Source organism: Hetaerina americana, unplaced genomic scaffold (genome assembly GCF_022747635.1).
Source record: "Hetaerina americana unplaced genomic scaffold, ioHetAmer1.1.p SCAF_38, whole genome shotgun sequence".
NCBI classification, from domain to species: Eukaryota; Metazoa; Arthropoda; class Insecta; order Odonata; family Calopterygidae; genus Hetaerina; species Hetaerina americana.
In genome coordinates, this window is record NW_027286963.1 from 262,202 (window position 1) to 283,141 (window position 20,940).

A 20,940-nucleotide genomic window follows, 5' to 3' on the forward strand; every position below is an offset into this window, starting at 1 on the left:
CATACTGCTCCCTGCAATGACCAATGGAGAGGGAAGACCAATCCAATGAAACATGAAAATCAGGCAGTGGAATGCCAAGGTAATATATGATGAACAGTTAAGAATTGGACTGACTAGAATGGTGCAGCTTGGCAATTGAAAATAGATTGTGGTGGATTACTGGAGCAGACTAATATTCTAAAGACAAACTGCTAATGATTATTGACAGTGCCATACATCCAGTAAGAAAAAGTGTAGACATTCAATAATAATATGGATACATTTTTTCTGAAACAACAGATCAGAATTATCGTCACCTGAAAGTGATTTTAAAGATATTACGTCAATTGATTGCTAAAGAATAAGAGACATCAAAGAGAAGGTACACAAGAATATCACTTCAGAAGGTGCGTTTTAATATTAGTTGCTTAGTTTTATTTATCAAATCTTAATTCTTTAAAAATGAACAACACTGAATGCCATTTACCTTTGCATCATCGCCACCAGTTGCAATGAACTGGCCGTCTGGTGAATAGCAAAGGCATTCCATATTGTTGTAGTGACCCTGTTGCTTCATGACATAAGTCTCGCTCTGCCATTCCCACACAAGGAGTTGACCCAAGCCTTTGCATGCCAGGGCTATCCAATCGCCCGTTGAGTTCAGCCTTATTGATGAAATTTCATCGTGAGATATACTGGAGTTTTCCACCAACACAGGATCAGGAGAAGGAAAAAAAAAAGATTATAAATTAATAAGATTAAGAGTTACCTAGAACCGTACACACAGTGAAATCTTTCTCAATGAACATCCCTAATGAGTAAAGTTTCCTCAAAAACAAAAATATGCATACACATCAGAGAATTATATTTTTTCAAACCTCCACTCCTAAGTTTTTCACCGTGGTACACCCAGGAAACAAAAACAAAACTAAACTGGCACTCCCAAACTAATATGGCTTAAACAACTTTAGGAGAGGAAAAATGGGCTACTTAATTTCAAGCCAAAGGAAGATTTCATTTAAATTGAATGAAAGGGTTGTCCAAATGTTTACCAAAATGTTCCGCCTTTAACTGAGAGAGGCAATCTCTGAAGACTATCACAGACACTATCACCAATCATTACTAACTGTATGAATGCTTTGACATAATACACACTTGGTTCTCCCATCATCTATTGATTGTTTTCATTTCCACACCTGTAATTATTTTCTTCATTTATTCCTATTTTCCTCTGTTATCCATCCTATTCAGATTTCCTTTTACAATTCATTCGTCAGCTGGTGCGCCTCAAAATATTGTTGGGAAGTAGGATTAAATAGGGAAGTCAACCTATTGCTGAGGTCATTTTCACCATTAAACAGAGTCGAAAGGATTCAACATACAGTAAGATTTCTGGGAGAAAGGAGATGAGAAAAAAGTGGGAGAGAGAAACCTGGTGTGTCAGGATTGGACAACTAACTACTGCAATTAAACATTTAATTATCTCTACAATTAAATAGCTCATCTGTTGAATGAGATATTAACCTGGACTTTCGGAAGTACTGCCCCCATGACATAAAAGGAGGGATCAGAATACTGGCAAAAAGTATTATATCCGTCCAGTCCGCCACTGCTGGTATTCAAACACAAGCCACAATGGTGTGTCTGGCGATAACACCAAACTGATCCTCCTAAAAATGTCTAATGAATTATTACCTCATAACTGACTCAGTCTTTTTTTGGGATGTGACGATGTGGTGGTGTTCAACTACTGACTGTTGCAGTTGGGTTAGGTTCCAATTGATGCTGGACACCCATTGCATTACCCTAGCTGCATAATTTTTAAGGAAATAAGATTTCCACCAGAAACAGTGGCAGAGCAAAAGCATCTCATCAATCACATAGACTGCTCAGATGTATCACATAGAACTAAACCTCTGTGGAGAAGGATCATTCCAGGAATACATGTTTATCTAAACAGTAGTGTGCCTACTTGTACGTGCCATGCCTTGTTATGTAAGGACCAATAAGCCATGGAACAATTGAAAAACTTCTTTGGAGAATGTTTTCTTTGAGAATGAACAATCATTAATGGTCTATCGGGTGCATTCAGCAAATATTTATTTAATTCCTATACACGATTACCACCTGTGAAACTAACAAATGACACTCTTGAGCCAATCTGTAAGATGGAATCATTGTCTTAAATGATGCGAGTTCACTAATCTTCCACAAGGGAAGTAGCTGAACAGTCCCCGGCTGTTTATTTCAGTTTGGTGCATGGCAGTGGGCCACAAGCTTTACCCTGAAGTGTATGAATTTCAACATGCTTTTATGGCTTAGTATGAAGTGAGTTCTACTCTGAACCATCTCACCAACCTTAAGTTTGATCAACCGCACTAATACACCTGAAAGATGATTTGACAGCCGGAGAAAGAGCTTTTACCTCACCAAACACTAAAAAATAAGCCCTATAAAGCACGTGAAATCCACACATAGGCAGTTTTAGGAGTCAATTTTCTTTCCTTGTGCAGCCTGTGGTTTCCAAAGAAGATTTGCTATCGCACAGCAGAAGGGTTCACCCACTGGACTACCATGATTTTTTAGGGTTGATTACAGTTGCTTTAATAACTATTTTCACTAAACCTCTTTCTTCCACTAACTTCTTAAAATTGCTTTGTGAGTCCTTAGATTCAACCAATTTATATCTATCCCTTAGGAGCCATACTTCCACTGCCTTTACATGCAACTCTTCAATTTCTTGCTTCCATTCCCTGACTTCTCCAGACAATCATGCCATCTTTTCCCACATTTGTCTCCAGGATATTTGATTTCAGATAGGCAAATCTAGTGAATTATCATTCATTATCAGTTGAACAAGCTACCGGTATCAACAAAGTTGGCCCTATTGTAGCTGGAAGGATAGGCATGGCTTTCTTTTATTTTTCCAACTGTTTGATTTATTTGGCTTCTTCATTTCAATTTGAAAACAACACTATATGTGTATCAGTCAATGGCTATATCTGCCAAAAGGCAGCTTTTAGTCTTTCACTTGATTTCTGATTATCTGTCTGTATTTTGTCAACATGAATTTTCTATATGTCTTCTTCACATCTGCGCTTTTCAATCTTTAAGGTAGTGTGTACCACCGCATCTCATATAGCACACCCTTGTACATTTTTCAGTCCACTTTCATTACATTTTTTTCTTCTTGCACTTTATTCCAATAACGTTGACACAATTTCCGAAGGCCATTAAGGCTTTCTTCACCATTTACATAACATACTTCCTTGGCAACATCATACATTTCTTCCACTTCATTAACATTTTCATAGCGCATTGAAGTCAAGCACATATGCATCACAACAGTGTCCGTAGGCTGCTTCAATTAAAACCATAACTATCTAGTTGTAAACTAGACTACAGCAAGTTATCCATAGACATTTTGGCACTCTTCCTGAGAATTATCCCTATTCCAGCATTCATATTTGTAACAATTATGATCCTGTACCTGCTGTTCATTGTACCTGAACCAATATTTTCTTATCAAGTTCAGATTCTCTGGTCTTTCATAGATCTGAAATGGAGTATAATACTAGGCATCTATCCCAAGTTGTTAATTACACTTGATATATATACCTAATCAAATACTCTGAGGGGAATAATCTTAATCAGGGACTTGCTTACATGCAAATATTTTGCTTGAAAGAGTTCCATCATGCCTTATCTCAATAATAATGCATGGAAGAAAATTGAATTGCTGCTCTAGGGATTAATATGTTTCCTGTACCTTTCACGACACAAAGCTGAATTTAATAAAGCTAGTTTCATCAAACAAAAAATTATATGAGAGTTGTAGTGGCCATTGGGATAGATTGATAAGGTGTTTTATAGGGCATCAGAATAAAAATTAAAAGTCATGGAATATACTTTTAAGAGTTTATTTATGAATGGCCCAAATAATGATGTCAACTATGGTTATAGCCAGTTACTAACCAAGCCACGATTCTCTTGTTAGATTGTGCAGCGGTTTCAGGTCAACTTACCCAAGGACACACCGCTTAACCTTTCAAGTACTGATGCTTATGGTCACATTCCCTATTTTTAAGTATGCTTGCTCCTTTTGTCATCAACTTTTCAACCTATAGATTGAACCATCACTCCCTTCATAGTTAAGCTCAATGCATAAACTTTATACTTGCATTAAAAATCAATTTTTAAATGTAACTGCTGTTGATTAAGACAATAATTTTAATCTAAATTTAATTATTGAGTATGTAGATACTAATCAAATGGTATCGTACACATAATTGTACGAAAGAGCATACATAAAGAAATGCTTCACTACCTGAGAGAATGGATAAGGGTCGCATCTGGAAGTTCATGAATGAAGAAGGAGCCATTTGAGAATCCAGACACAAGTATCCTTAACTGCTGATGGTATGCAGTTGATGTAAGTAATGGGGACTTCCCCTTTACCTGTGGCTGAATGAAATAACGGCCAAGCCTTTTGTAGGACAGTTTATCACCACTTGATGCTGAAGATTTCTCACCTAATGAGATGTACACAAAAAAAATATATATGATTGTGTGAGGTTCAACATATGATGAGCAGATGGTTTGCATTTGATTATTTGGTGCTTTAAAACATTTATAAAAAAATATTTCACATTTATGAAAAATGCATTCAGATTGACTACTGAATTTTCTGATGCATATAAATGGGACTTAATGAACTGCATAGTTATGCATTTCAATCTCAATTATGCATGCTAAGTGTTGATACATTTACAACTCTCAGGGATTTTAAAAGAACAACAAGTACAGATGAATTATCAATGAAAAATGCTACTACATGATTGCAGTCACACACACACAGCACCACAGGATTTCATATTTAGTTTAGGCAAATGATTTTTCAACTGAGAAAGTCCTTTTATTTGTAAGCAAACCAGAAAGTTCCCATCTTTTCCATTATATTTCTGAAATTTTGCTAAGAGAATATTCTTTCTTGCAATGCTACTTCCTCAAAGTGTTCCTGCTCTACGATATTCCTAAACTAGCACTAATTTTCTTGAATTTTAGTTAAGGATTTGAGAAAAATCTAATTTTTCATGGAATTTGAAAATTATTCTGGAAATTCAACCAGTTTTACTGATTGAAGCAGCGGTTGGGATGAAAATTACAGGCATGTACTTACCATCATTGATTATTGGAGTTTCATTAATATCCTCCTTTTCCTTATCTGGAATCACAACATCATCTTCGCTGTCGCTTTTGGTGTCTTCACGTGGTTTTTTAGCTGGTGCTTCTATGGGTTGCAAATCATCCAACTCATAGTTGGCTTCCCAAACACACAATTGTCCATTTCTGTGAGTTAAAACAATGCATCATACATTAACAAGATGGCAAAAATAAAACTTAAAAAAATATGTACTCCATTAGTCTTTTCGTAACATTTTCATGCACTGATTACTGGCTGCCATCAAATTTCTTCATTTAACACACTTCCATAACATATTTTCCAAAATTGAAAAATGCATCAATCAAGCAATTTAAGAGCAATTCTTCATGCACTAAGTTTGGTATAAATTTATGTTAATCGGTTCAATTAATGTAAATTTTCTTGCGGCATTTTAGAGTTACAATGGAAGCTATATGACCATCTCTTAAAAACTATGCACAGAAATTATTATATAAAGTTGAATATCACAAATTCACTCAATAAGTCAAGTTGAAATACTTTCAACTAGCTCTGACTCATTATTTGAATAATATATTACTGACATAAAAGAAGTCTTTCCCCTCCTTATCCCTGAATTTTGGATGGTATCAAATGATTACCAATGTATTTCTAATTCATTTGCCCTGTTTAACCAATAGGCACTCCAGCAGCATGTGGGCCTCTTGAAAGTTCCTCCATGCCAATGGAATGAGGACTATACTCTTTGGGATCAAAATACCACAATAAATGAGACTCCAAAGAAAGGAAATTTGTTGGGAATGTGAGCCAAAGGTCTATCTCTCTATCATTCACCACCATCATTTACACTATACCCTAACTTCTGTCCTGATTATATCAGATCTTATCTCAGGATTTTCTCTCTTTTTGATTGTTTTGCCAGGAATGACATGAAGTATTTCATAAAAATCATCAACAGTAATTATAGGCCATCTGAACTTCTACCTCTTTTCCCTCTTTGAGGGCCTTCGAATAAAATGTGGTTGAATTACTTCTGCCAATGTGTCATCACTTGCCTCTCTATCACAATTATGCTAATTTATCTTTAGACTTCCATCAACCTGTAATGCAATAATGAAAAATGCATTCGTCAATAAGACCTGAACTGCTTCAAAGATCTCATACCATCTATATCTACCGTGTTCTTCCTCCCTACTAATTTTCTTTGAATATTCTTCTCCTTTTCTAATTATTCTGTCTTCCTCATTTATGTGAACTGAACTTCATTTTTTATGTGGTGCTGTTATTTGCTATCTGTTAAATTTTTCTCTCTGCCATTATCCCTTATTTTTATTTGTCCAAGGTAATTGGTATGATACTGCCTTTGGACTAGATAAATAAAATTATCTTTAAAAAACTGATGAATGCTACATTTGACAGGACCGTGGAAAGAGACATGGAAGGAAGGGGGATTCAAGGAGGGGGCAACCATTGTACATGGGCAAATACAGGATCAGATCCCTAGGTATGCCAGCTCTAATTTTATGCTCAATAATTTAGCACAGAGCTTTGCTTGTTAAACCTATTAGACAGTCTACTGCAGGGACTACTCAGAGAAATGTTGTCCATGAAATATGTTATTTCCAACAAACACATCTCAGATCTTAAACAATATCCAAGGTCTCACTATTACCATGCTCCCTTATAAAAAAGTTAAACTATGCCTCTTTTTAACCACAACTTATTTAACTTTAATCATGAAGAATGAATGACATCCTATTGAAACTTGTTACGAAGAATGTCCTTTCGGTAAAGTCAGGATCTTCCAAAAACCATACTAAAGCAAAAAAGGTGGAATCCTATCAAGAGGAAATTTATTAAGTTCATATCAAAGAGAGTTAGTTTTTTAGAGGTTGGAATGAGTCACTCTTCAGATTGCAAAATTAAGATTCCTCATGTATCAATACATATTTTTGGAATCTTTGTAAATGTATAATTTATATCCAAGCCAAAATCATATCAGCAATTAAATTGAAACTAGAGCTATAAAAAACTATGTGGACCTCTTCATATGCCAAATTCAGCATTTAAGTGTATCATAAAAAATAGGTCACTTATATACCAAGCAGAATAAAATTATTTTGTAAATTGATACATATATTTGCAGACAGTTTTTAATTTTACTAATTTTATAGAAAAATAGACAACTTTCATTCAATGAACACAATAAATGAACAAGAACAGGAGGATATGCAATAATTTTTTAGCTAAACAGACATCTTAATTGAATAGAAGTAAATGATTATAATTTTGCTGGTGTGTACCATATTTGAGCTGGATCATGAACATGATTTTATTGAAGCTGAAATGATGGAATAATGTCAGTTGATTTTACTTTTCCTACTGCTAAAAAATGAGGGCACACTTTATTGAATGTGATTTTAAGTAATTAAGGTGTTTGGTCACAAAAGTTGAACTGCAGTATAGAGAATTTAATTATTACACCATTTACAGTTCTGATGGGTAAAATATATATGTAATTCCTAAAATGTGAAACACAAAGCTTAGCCACTAACAATATCGAATAATATAACAAGAGGACTGCTAGAATTTCTTATATTTATAACATTTATTCTTTAATATATACAAACGTTCATTAAGCAAAAATTATCACGGGTCATATTTAAATGCAGAATTAAATTATTTAGCCAGCCTCAGTGGTAGCAGGAAACAATCTTGACTTACAACCCATAGGCCGTGAGTTTGATTCCTACCTACGTGTATTTCCCTCATCTAAGGCTAATGTTTGTGGTCGTCGTTATTTTATATTCATAATCTGATGTGAAAGGACCCGACTCTATTGGTGGCAAATAAAAAAAAAATAATGAACCCTTGGAAGAATTAGAATGTATTTACTTATTATATTTTTATATATATGTGGGTCGCAATAGTCCAGCGGGTAGAGCATTGGACTGTTGACCGGAGGGACCCGGGCTCGATTCCCGGGCAAGACACTCCTGTTCCTGGGAAACCATAACCGGCACAGGGAAAGGAACTGGCCCCCCTACCCTGATGTGTGAATTTCACATGCCATATAGGGCTTAGTACTGGGTGAACTCTACTATCACCTACCAAACTGACCTTTGGGTTGATTACTGTGTTCATGGTTTATATATATATATATATATATATATATATATATACATATAAATAAATAAATATATATATATATATATATGCATAAATATATGTATATATACACATATAAATATATATTCTTTCTGAGATTTATCACAGTAGTTATCATTTTGTGGCAAACTTAATAGAATACATATTAAAAAAAAGTTTTTCAAAATCTACTGCCAGCATCTTCTGCTCAGAAATGACATTTCAGACTCTTAGTAGTTGACAGCTTAGTGTGCTAAAATAAATGTTATTACTTAAAGTTTCACAGGTGCTATCCCATAAGGCATAATTATCAAAATTTACAGGTTTGGAATCATCAAGCAAGGAAAAAAAAGAGATTTTAAAAGACAAACCTAAATTACCAAGATGATGTGAAACTAAAAAAAAATGGGAACATTTTAAAAAAGCGGGGAAACATTGTGCATATACTTCTCCAAAGTGTGATTTATCCATTATGCCATTGCAAAGGGTTTGCACTTTAATCGAATTTAAAAAAAACAGCACAAACAGTAATTTAAACACGTTTGAAGTATCTGTGCGATCTAAGCTCAATGCTGTTTTTGCCGCCCTATGGATTGCTTGCGGAGCAGAGGAGATTACTCTAATGGGCTCAGAAGTAGAAGCTTTTCAACTGGTATACGTTGAAAAAAATACTGAATAGTACCGCTGACGTTTGTCAATTCTGAGCATGACAAAATACAACTTAAATTTTTTTCCCCATTTATAACACGATGAATATGGTGGTGAATGATCCTCGGTCCACTTCTCGAAGTTGTAAGTCAATTGACAAGTACGTACCCTGAATAAAGTCTTAATGTAATATAAACTTTATAAATAGCAAAACGTATAATGTAGGCAATTAATAAACACAGGACCATTTATTACACGTTGATATTCTCCATAAGGAGAATATCTACGCGTATATTTCAAGGATTTGTGAAGTGACTTCTTGACTCCTGATCGATCACCTCCAGTACCCTTTATGCCCACTCTTTCTCATTATGGCAAATACACGCCTCCATCCGTCACGTTGACGAAGCATTTGCCGTCCGTGAAGACCACGATGGACCGTTACGGAGACGCATTTCCGTGTCGTGAGAAAAACCCTCTTTTGTGATTCAAAGTGATAAACCACTTCCATTCTGAACTTTTGCGTAAACACGGATCACGGAATCACGAGCTTTTTATCTGATACGCAAACATTTCTGTTGGTCACGAGCGTCATTGATAAGTTAGCCACGAGACCAGCCTAATTTTCCATTTTATGAATACAGGCGCTATCTAATGATACTCGCCGGGGAAGAACGCGAGCAGGTCACGTCCATTTCCACGGTAGGTGACGATGCGTATCTTCCGATTTTTATCAGCCCGTAATTAAAATACCTCGATACCACACTGAGGAAAATGTGACCTTTTTCGAAGGTAATGCGACGGAGGGAATAAAAATGGCCTGGACCATGAGAGGGGACGCCAAAGACGAGCGACACAAACGCACGAAGAGCGATAACAATGGCACGTTGGACAGAACAACAAAAACACGGAGACGTTTCTAGGTGCCGCCGAAATAAATAATTATGGTCACCCCAATTGGTACCGTAAATTGAAAACCAAAGTAGCCGTTTTCTGTAAGGAAAACTTTGAAAACACGGTGTCGCCGAGTAATTCTGTTTTAACATATTTGGCCAGGATATAGTCCGAATACGAGAGGGTGAAGATACAACAACAGTGCCCATGGCTTGTGAGATTCACACAATAGTTGTTGGTTGTGATTACCAGGATGCAATTCTTTTTGCAATTTCCCTCACCGGTCGGGTTCCCAAGAAATTACAAGGCCGGATCGGGAATACGTCACGCAACACCCGTAATTGAAATCGCGCTTTTAGTTACGTTTTCCAGCCGAAGAATCAAGCACCTTTAAGGCCATTACGTGCCCTGATACTCTTCTAACGCATGCATAACTATCGGGTGTTACATAATATCTATTTAAGATGCCCTTTGCTAGGGTTTAATAACTAGATACATCCACGGCGGGTGAAGTATACCAGAGCTTACATCTTCATTGATTAAGAAAGGTATGTCGATTAGCTAAACATGTATTTGAAATTGATTAATTAATAATTTCCATTAGCAATGAAATGCGAAACCATGAGATTTTTTCGCGAAAGGTTTGAAGACAAAAGGAATAAAATATAGATTGAGAAAGAAAGTGATCGAGTAGGCTTATGTTAGCTTTCTGTAGATGGACTTGTGATGTCAATACCATGGATTAGCAGTTTATCATTTATAAATAAAACAACTTTTTACAGCAAAAAAAATTGGAACAGAATTAAGGAAGAAATCAATGCTTCTCGGAGTAACATCGCCTCATAAGGACACAAAACGGACAATAATGAAGGAAACAATACTTGGTCCATTCTTTGCTGTCTTCGAAATTTTAAGCTATTGATGAATGTGTTTATGGTTTTTTGTGCATATTTTTATTGGCATACCAGAAGACATAGAATAATGCCAAAGATCTAATCCATAGACCAAATGGGTAAAATGTACAGTAATGACCCCTGCAATGAATGAAAATGACATGTATAAAGAATGTCAGTAGTCTGGTATAATGAGCAAGTGTTGGTAATCAAATAAACAACAACTTCTATGTAATGCTCAAGACTATTACAGGAACTAGGGTAAAAACCACTCACAGAGACAAATTACATATTAAAGTCTCATCAGCAATGATATTCAAAATGCATTAGACCTATCTTATGTGTACTATGGCATGAGAGAGAACGTAAATAAGATTAGAGAAATCAAGTGCAGAACTGACTGATTTGATAGCAACAAGAGATCAAAATAACTGCAAATGACAGCCATATGGGAAAAACAATTTTATTCTACTCTTAAGTAGCCTAATATAATGTCATTATATTTTATAAATCTTATTTTATTGTCCTTGTTGCTGGCAGATCATCATACATGCATATACAATGATTTTGCATTTATATACCACTGTGCATGTAACTACAGTTGACATTAAAAAACCATAAACACAGTAATCAACCCGAAGGTCGGTTTAGTAAGTGATGGTAGAGATCACCCAGTACTAAGCCCTATACGGCATGTGAAATTCACTCATCAGGGTAGGGGGGCCAGTTCCTTTCCCTGTACCGGTTATGGTTTCCCAGGAAGATCTGGTACCCGAAAAATCACATAGCTTGGGTGGAGCTGCAGGTGCCCAGAGTACATTGCCCGGGAATCGAACCGGGGCCCCTCCAGTCAGCAGTCCAACGCTTTACCCACTGGACTACCGCGACCCACACAGTTGACATTATCTACATTATTTGTAATATTGTAAATATTTAATGGTAACTAACAGTTAAGCAAAGCTTAAAATTGATTTTTTATGTCTGTGTAGAATCACCCCCTGCCACAAACCCTAGCAGTGGCTTGCAGAGGACCATGTAGGAGTATATATTCTAGAAAAAGTTATCTCCTCGGTATGAAACTGCGATTCCAGCAAATCAGTCCTAAAAGCATAACACGGACAATATTGGATGGCAACTGTAGGGTTAGAGATAGCAAAACTCTTACTTGACACCCACAGCATTTAGGGTATTATTAGTTTTCACTCAAATGCTTGCACTTTCACTAATCTCGTGTTTTTTGCCGTCAAATCCCCTCCTGCATAACTGCACGGGACTGCCATGTAATGGCTGTAGTGCTTGGGGCAACATTGCCTACCCTGCTTAGTTGTTTTCAAGCTTCTCCTTCCATCCCTCTCTGTTGATTCTACACTACACTTTCTAAAAGTTCTGACTTGTGGCACTATATTACACACTATCCAATAATATACTTTTGCCTTAAAGATATTATTGTCTTAAACTTTCAGGGAGTCCCATATGAAAGGTACTTCCAGTGATTACTCAAATGTTACTTATGAATGGCCTTTCTCCATTTGGGAGAGAATACTTGTGCTTTGGTCTGCCGGAAGTGAACGAGATTAGTTTTCAAAGCTCTTTCTGAGGAAACACCAAACATTAACCCTTTGAGTGTAATTTGCCTCACTTTGTACGAAAATTGCCAAGCTATTTTCAAAATAAATGTGGAATTTATGAAGAATATTTGTAAAAACATTATTTATAATAGGGGATGAGGATGGTGCGGTGGCTAACATACAGGCTTCCTACCATGAGGGCCCGGGTTCAAATCCTGGAGACAAAAAAATATTTATCAGGGGGATCTCAATCCCTACTTGAGGTGCATTGTGGTGGGCACTTAGAGTGAGTACGATATCCATCAGATGGGATGTTAAACTGCAAAGCCCTTGGCGCCTTTTGACAAGAGTTGGCTAATGCCAATGCTGGGTTTCTTTCCACCCTTCCTTTCCCATCCATCCCTAATGGTGCACATGACCTTAGCTGTTGGTCCCCTCCCATAAAAACTACTACTATTTATAATAATTCTCTGATAGGTAATAAAACACACAATGAGTTGCAAAAAAAGAGAACAATTAATAAAAATAAGCATAATTCAACTGTTATTTTCTTATACAGCCATAGAAAATAAGTCACCTAAAGCAACACTTGCATTTTCAAGAAAATTCATCAGCACCACTTGACAGTATCTCTGTCATTTTAAGGGTTAACAGATGAACTACCTCTTGATCTTGATTAGTACTGCAACATATTTTGTTATTTTATCACAATAGAGCGAAAAAATTACAAACATGACTGCAGTGAGAGTTTAACAGGTAGATTTCAAAGACATAGAGATGAATCTTTAGGAGGTGGTTCTCCAAAATCACTTGGTTATCTGCATCAAGATGACCTTCAGGCCAAAGATTGGGATTTTGTTAAGTTCTCCAAACATTCAAATGATGGTCAAAACATCAGGCAACTGGCTATTGATTTCTGACAAAAGGGTGAATGTACTTGCAAACTTAAGTAATCAAACAATGTCAGTTTGTGAGAATGAATACGATGTACTACATAAAATGATAACAAATATTTTTAAGTATTAAAATTAAGTACAAGAATTTAATAGGAAACAAAACAATTAAGAAAAAGGAAACTCTGATAATTCTGATGATAGCACTTTGAGAATTGGCTCTGAAGCATATTTATCGACAAACATCCTCTGTTTAGAGTACTAGAGAAAGAACAACACTGACTCATACTCTTGTAAATGATGAAACTAACTTATAAAATACCTTCAAGCCTACCAATTGGACTGGTGACCATGTGAAGACAATAGCCTTTAATGTTGAAACTGTGAAGACAAACTTGTTTCAGAAATCATTGATAAAAAGCAAGAAGGAATTTGAAAATAACTTTAAATCAATACTGTACTGAACGTTAACCCTAATTATTGAAAATATTTATTATTTGGGGGAAGAATGGCCAATAAAACATAGAAAGGGAACGAGATGGTGCGGGGGCTAATGTACTGGCTTCCCACCCAGAGGGCGTGGGTTCAAATCCCGGCGGTGTTGAATATTTTCAGTGGTATCTCGATCCCTACTTGAGGTGCTTTGTGGAGGGCACTTTGAGTAAGTACGCCGTCCGTCGAATGGGACATTAAGCTGCAGACCCCTTGGTGCCTTTCGCCAAGAGTAGGCTAATGCCGACGCCAGGTTTCTCTCCGCCTTTCTTCCTTTCCAGTCCATCCCTATGGCACAAATGACCTCAGTTGTCGGTCGCCTCCCCTAAAAACTACTACAACTACTATAAAACATAGAAGCATGCTTCTCTTTTCTTTAGGAGACTATTTCAGCAGATGACATAATCAGCAGACAGGGCGAAAACCTGATTATTCCCATCAATAGGGCAAGGACGTTACTCCACCCCGGTGGCAGCAGGGTAACGTCCTCGCATGCCAACTGAGAGGTCGTAGATTCGATTCCCGCCTCGGTGGGTTCACCTCCACCTAGGGCTTGGGTGCATGTTATTGTGTCAATTGTTTTTCATTGTTCGAAGTGCTATTTTCGGACTAATGTAAAAACAAATAAATAGATAGCACTTTGAGTGAGTACGCCGTCCGTCACATGAGACGTCAAGCTGCAGACTCCTTGGCGTCTTGCATTAAGAGTAGGTTAAAGCTGGCACCGGGTTTCTCTCCAGCCTTCACCCTTTCCTGTCCATCCCTAATGGCACAAATAAACTCAGTTGTCGGTTGCCTCCTCTAAATACTACAACTACTCTTTAGACATCCACTTAATTCCTCAGATATCACTTTCTATGAATGGTCACAAATGGTGATGGAAGTGGAGCATAATGAATGGTCAACTAATTGTACTTTTCTATCAACAAAAATAATTTACTTCGGCCAAGGGAACTAACTATGCTACGACATCATGCCATTCTTTAACTATAATTTGCAATTGTGTTCACTGATCACTCATCAAATGAAGCTAAGATGTTTTAAAATTAATAGTGAGTAATGTTTGAGTTGTCTGTTAACTACTAGCTAATAATAAATGTTATCTTGTAAACTATTAATAGAACATTTAGAGCTAGTCAAACGATTAAAATTGTCATGAGCTAGCTGCTTAATAGCTTTGAATGATGAAAAACTATTATGCTAAGCTCCTCTAAATATCAAGATATGAAAATAAAAAGAACTTACCTACTAATTGTATTCAGGTCCAATGAATTTTTTTCAAAATAACATCCCATGATGATGTCTGAGTGACTCGCCATGGAGTAAAATTGAAATTTTGAAAGCAGCTTCACTGCATACAAACGAGTGGACATGTCCTTAGATCCAACAGCCAAGATCCTAAAAATTAAATATATTTACAGACTTATGTAATTAATTTTTATTAAAATAATAATAATTATTAATATTATTAAGTTAATATTCATATTAACATTGGTCTTAAAGCTAGGTACAGACTTACAAAGAATTGCTAGACCAATCAATCCATGTAACATCGTCAAAAGCCCCATGAAATACCCTCTCAATGACGAAAGGATTGAAACTATCCAATAGAAGTCCAGGGGCCCTGAAGACAAAGGCTAGAAAATGAAAGAAACATAAATCTTCGTCAGCATTATAACACGAAATGGATAGTTATGAACATTGTCAAAAACCCAAACCATAGAACTAAAATGCTATGCATGCATATAGAAGAATACTAACCACAATTCCCTTTTCCAACTGAGAAATATTTGCCATCTGGACTAAAGCACGCACATGCAACAGTACCATTGAACCTATGTTTATGCAACACAGATTTACTAACAAGACTGATTAAATCGGCCTCCCCCTCTGAAAAGTTAAATAAAAAAATTTACTTAGTTTATTGACACAACGCCTAACCTACAGGGAGAGTAAATTTCTAACGTAGGAAAGACAAATTTTAAAGCCAAACCAATTATGAAATGCCAACAGTACCTTCGTTAATAGCAATGAGAGTGCACCCATTCGGAGATATACATAGCGTTGTGTAATTGTATCTACTTTCGACTGGTAGAGTATAAGATTTGTTACTGAAATAGAAAATGAACTAATTAAAGTTAGATTGTTAAATCACAGGGTCAACTAAATCTGGCCAATTTTAAACATGGTGCATACTTTTTTACATCAAAAAAACTTATTCTATTGCCAACGGGACTGATAACCGAGTTTCCATCTGGGCTAAATAGCAGATCACCCTTCCGATAAAGCGTCCCAAGAAGATTTGAGAACTAAAATACAAACAACATTGCTACATTAACACAATAACTACAATTCACACATCTTGCAGTTATAAATTTGCGACGAAATTATTTCGTGATTATCAATGCTCTTATAATTATAAGACAACAAACATACCTTAAAAGAGAACTTCATTTCTAAACGTTTTCAAATTACGTACACATGGTTCTCGCACATGCGGTATTTCGTCTTTCGTATGCTTCTGATATTTTGAAGCGACTCGCTACAGCTCTACTTAAGCTGAATTTCATGAACTACCTTGCTTTTCGCGCTGTCTAGTGAGCATATTCATAGGAGGTCTAGGCAAATCAATTTTCATACCATTGCCCCCATTCGCTGTTCGGGTTGCCTCGGCGCTGTGATCACCAATAGCATTGCTTGTTACTGAAAACCAGACGACGAAATCTTTCTCATCACATGATCCTCTCCACAGTAGGCCATATTTGACAGTGCGCTACTCCGGTGTCGTGTTGTGTGTGAGAGATTATTGTGTTGAACGGTTAACTTAGACCTGTAAATACTCCCCTCATCAAATAATCAGCCATGGATTTGGATGAATTACACCCCGTTTACGGACCCTTCTTTGGGGTAATGGGTGCCGCGTCTGCAATTATTTTCAGCGGTGAGTTGCGGTATTGATTGTATGGTCGCCGAGTGGTGATTCCTTCCCATTCGCCAAATCTTCACTTTAAACCTTTCCCCTTGAATTAAATCGGTCACCTAATTTAATAAGACATGGTTGCTTCCACGGAAAAGCTTATTAATATAATTGTGTAGAAATTATACAACTCGGTTTGGTACCTCACGAAAATGACAGATCCTATTCTGCTTGTATTTAATTCCGTGACCGCTGGCAAGTCCATATGAATTTAATTCTTCTAGGAAAGACAAATTTGGTGAAAATTTTCTGTTAACCCGTAAAAGAGTTTTCATTTCGCATTTGCCCTAATATTGAAAACTAAACTCATGTTATTTTATTGCAGCGCTTGGTGCTGCATATGGAACAGCGAAGTCCGGAACGGGTATTGCTGCGATGTCAGTGATGAAACCCGAATTGATTATGAAATGTATCATTCCCGTTGTTATGGCTGGTATTATTGGTATATACGGGTTGGTCATAGCGGTTTTGATTGCCGGAGGATTAGAGCCACCCAATAAGTACCCACTATACAAGTAAGTACGTTTTTTGTTTCCATAATTTTATCGTAGTGTCGTGATTGTTGTACCTGACTCAAGAATTGTTAATTTTTGTTTGGTTTGCACGTTAATGTCGATGATAAACGGTCAATTGTGAGTAACAGGAATGGTTTTGCACAGATTTCTCGTAAGTAGGACGTAGTAGTGTCGATTTTTTTCGGGTTACCATATCACGGAATGCCGCTTGATCGATATAAATTTCTGCCCCTAGGCGGCAGCAGTTGCCAAGTGCAGGTAGTGGGCGTAGTTCACTTATGTATAATATCATTTAAGAGGCTTGTACATGTCTTAAAAGAAATTTAATGTCAAGTGTTCAAGCACACTCGCGGTATGGCCTAGCTGACCCTAGGTGCAACCTGCTGACGTCACTAATTTTCATGCATCTTCAGTGTTGCCAGCTTCTCCGTGTCCAGCTGCACTGGCCGCTTTGTTCCACCGTATCATTGCTAAACATGGATACGAATGATTTATTTTAAAGCAGATACACGCGGAAAACATTAAATGAGAATCTATGTATTTTTGGCACGGATGAATAATTAATTTCTTATCAGTATGAAACATACCCGTGATGTTACCCGTGTTAAGCGAAACCTAGCAGTGCTAAACGTTAAAAGCTTATGGAAGAGTTGAAATCTCTTTGTTGTTTTGTAATGCCTTACTTTACTTAGTACCTTAATTTTTCGTGGGGTATGTTGCAGTTCTCGAAATATATAGTTTTAATTAAGAGTCGTATGAGTGATACTTATCGTAAACTCACTGAAAGAAAGTTATTATTAATAATTAGTAATACACATTATTTCCGCTCATTAATAATTTGTGTAGTTTTAGAAATAAAATAGAAAAGTAAATTATGAATTTCTCCGATGCCATTCATAAGTATTTTGCTGTTAGTGTTTCATAAACCTTTTTTTTTTCAAATATCTCCATCAGTTTTTTTACCTTAATACTATGTTTGCATAGATTCAGGTTGATTTCCAGAATTAAGCGTTGATGAACGAGTAGGTAATTAGAATCATGATTATCTGCCCATAACTCAAACTCGGGAGGTTTGAAAATAAAATCCACTCAGCTGAGAAGGTAGATAGCTGGTGGGAATTACCCCATTTTTGGTCGATTTAGAGGCATATATTTAAATGGTCGATTGATTCTGAAGAATTTAAATGTCATTTCGCTACCTTTGTTTCCTCTTAAATGTTTTAAAAATCGTCAAGCAAATCTCCCTCCACGAACAACCTCATGGTCACTTCCCCCAGCTGTCTCTTCTCAAATGAATGGATTAGTCGAGAATAAATTTGTTGTGGGGCCCATGGTAAGCATATATGGTTGGTTCTGCATTCTTCAGGGGCTTCCTTCATCTGGGTGCCGGTTTAGCAGTGGGTTTCAGCGGTCTTGCCGCAGGATTTGCCATTGGAATTGTTGGCGATGCTGGTGTGAGGGGAACTGCACAGCAACCCCGCCTGTTCGTCGGAATGATCCTTATCCTGATTTTCGCGGAGGTGCTCGGTCTATATGGCCTCATTGTGGCCATTTACTTGTACACCAAGTAGGCAAGATACAGATTGAAGATAAATAGGGCTTGGGACATGTGTTTTAAAAAAACCAGTACTTGGAATCCTTTCCCCCCCTTGCATCCTCCACTGAATCCTAACAAACCCTTGGTGAGGGAGTGCTGCCCACATCATTGTTTTTCAACCATCTTTGCCTTCTTCAAAAGAATAATTATAATCATCATCTGTAATCGTACGATTCTTCTTGTCACCCCTTCCACAACCATTATCGTCTCTCCTTATCCCATCCTTGATGCCAAAACCAACCTATTATCTCATAACTTTTCTCTCTTTGTCCACGTTCATTCCTCCCCTTTTTATGTATATTCCAATAATACTGGTGTTGTGGTTTAAGGGAGTTGATGGATTACGAGCTGGGTTTCATCTTCAATTGTCCGTTGTCAATTTTTTGGTACTCAAATTAAGTGAAAAAATGAGCGGAGTAGCACAATTTTTCAATTCTGATTGTTTGGAGAATTTGTTCCCGTTGTGGAAGTGTGTTGTCTGAAAAAAGCTTGTCAGTGACGTTTGTTATTAGATCCCATGCAAACATATCAAATGCTGGGTCTGAAATGTAAAGATAATTATTTCATTCATCAGTCCGCGACTGCATTGTGAAGTTGATTTAGTATGGGGGCACGTTCATCTTCATTTGTGTACAGTGTATCTAGAGAGGAAGCATATTATATATACATAAAGCAGCTTGTCTTGCCCACTGAGTGGGCTGATCAATAATATTTTTGTCAATCAACACATTTCTGGCATAAGAACAAATGCTTCTTGATTTCCATTGGTGTACAGTTTTTTTTTAATTTGTTACCGTGGTGGGTGGGGGGGGGATTCGATTTAAAAAAAAAAGTTGAGAAAGGTTCTGGAATAACGGAAGCCAAAAGATGTTTCAATTAAATGCAACAGTTTGGTCAGTTGCTCTGTGTCGTGTTCTCTGGGTTAGCTTCTCTGAGTGTGATGTGAGCTCTTTTGAGGTATTTCGGCAAAAGGAGAGAGAGAGAGAGGATTGTAGTTCAATAAAAATACCTTAAAGGAAAAAGACTTGTTAATATCTATAAAATTGTGTGGTAGTCTGTAGTTTTAACTGGCACCCAATACTTCCCTTCACCATCGAGTGACCGTGGGTTTTAGGAAAACACTTCGTACATTCCATGTACTTGCCGCTTGAGGCAAAAAAAAATTTTGAAAGAGGCGCGCGCGAGGTTTGAGGTAAAAAAAATATATATATGAGGTGAAAACAATGAATCACAAGTGTTTTGTCTGCTTAGGTGATGTACAATACAAATTTCTGGCACTGAAAAAATAAAAAACCAGTGATGTAGTGATTGCAAAAAAAAAAATGAAATACCTGTCAACTTCTGCCCTGCTTTTTATGTAGAACTGAAATATTTGTATTCCATTGTATGGGAATGAATAATTTAAACAAATTTGAGTGGTTTGCAAATTGAAGATTGCTGGATGATCCCCCTTCGATCAATTTAAAAGGGAGAAGATATATCACCGTGGAGTAATTCGAGTGCTCTTGTGGATTCTATGGGTGTCACTTGAATTGCAACATTCTGTAAATTTTGAAATTTCTGTCAATTCAGGAAAAGCTTATTATACATTGGGATCGTGCTTGTGAGGAAGGTGTATATGTTTATCAGAGAGGACGCTAATGGAAGGTCAACTTTATATCTTGAAACCAAAAAAAAATGAAAAAAGCCTTAACCTCTCAAGGCCAGCAATCTTCTTTGCTCCTGCAAGTCTAAAATCTTGCATAATGTAAGCCTCTAATGGTTGTAACAATCTTATTGTGTGAATATTGTATAAAAGTACGGAAACTTCTGCTGAGTTATTTCTTCCCCCCTAGCCATTAAAGAAAATCCTGTTGATATCCCCAATCCCCCCAACCCAATTGTATGCATAGGATGTTTGTTATTGGTGTATGAATGAGATTATTATGGATAATAAAAAAAGTATGTCAAGTTAGTTTTGCATTTAGAATTGCACAAGGTTCCCACACATTTGGGAGATGTTTGATTTTATACCGAAGGTAAAAAAAAAAGCCCAAATGATTTTATCTTCGCCCGCAGGGTTATTTATGGAAGAATTTGTGCCATTGTACAAAATTGGCTAGTAGAGAAGAAGAAAAAAAAAGCTTAAAATAATATTATCTACGATTGTGTGAGG

The 20,940-nt window shown here is 36.7% G+C and overlaps 2 protein-coding genes across 2 annotated transcripts in view; one reads left to right on the forward strand and one right to left on the reverse strand.

Moving 5' to 3' along the window:
- LOC139691548 (periodic tryptophan protein 2 homolog) overlaps positions 1–16,210 on the reverse strand; it is a 41,092-nt gene extending 24,882 nt beyond the window's left edge. The window contains exons 1-9 of the mRNA XM_071589420.1: positions 16,133–16,210; positions 15,893–16,005; positions 15,713–15,807; positions 15,458–15,586; positions 15,216–15,333; positions 14,942–15,094; positions 5,159–5,328; positions 4,307–4,511; positions 467–674 (exon numbers count right to left, since the gene is read on the reverse strand). Of these exons, the coding sequence (XP_071445521.1) occupies positions 467–674; positions 4,307–4,511; positions 5,159–5,328; positions 14,942–15,094; positions 15,216–15,333; positions 15,458–15,586; positions 15,713–15,807; positions 15,893–16,005; positions 16,133–16,150 (1,209 nt within the window). The 5' untranslated portion in view covers positions 16,151–16,210. The remainder of the gene's footprint in view (positions 1–466; positions 675–4,306; positions 4,512–5,158; positions 5,329–14,941; positions 15,095–15,215; positions 15,334–15,457; positions 15,587–15,712; positions 15,808–15,892; positions 16,006–16,132) is intronic.
- Positions 16,211–16,412: 202 nt separating this feature from the next.
- Positions 16,413–20,739, forward strand: LOC139691583 (V-type proton ATPase 16 kDa proteolipid subunit c). The gene is made up of 3 exons (XM_071589475.1): positions 16,413–16,637; positions 16,999–17,188; positions 18,555–20,739. Exons 1-3 carry the CDS (start codon positions 16,559–16,561, stop codon positions 18,757–18,759), a joined length of 474 nt encoding a protein of 157 aa, XP_071445576.1. The 5' UTR covers positions 16,413–16,558; the 3' UTR covers positions 18,760–20,739.
- The last annotated feature ends 201 nt before the right edge of the window (positions 20,740–20,940 follow it).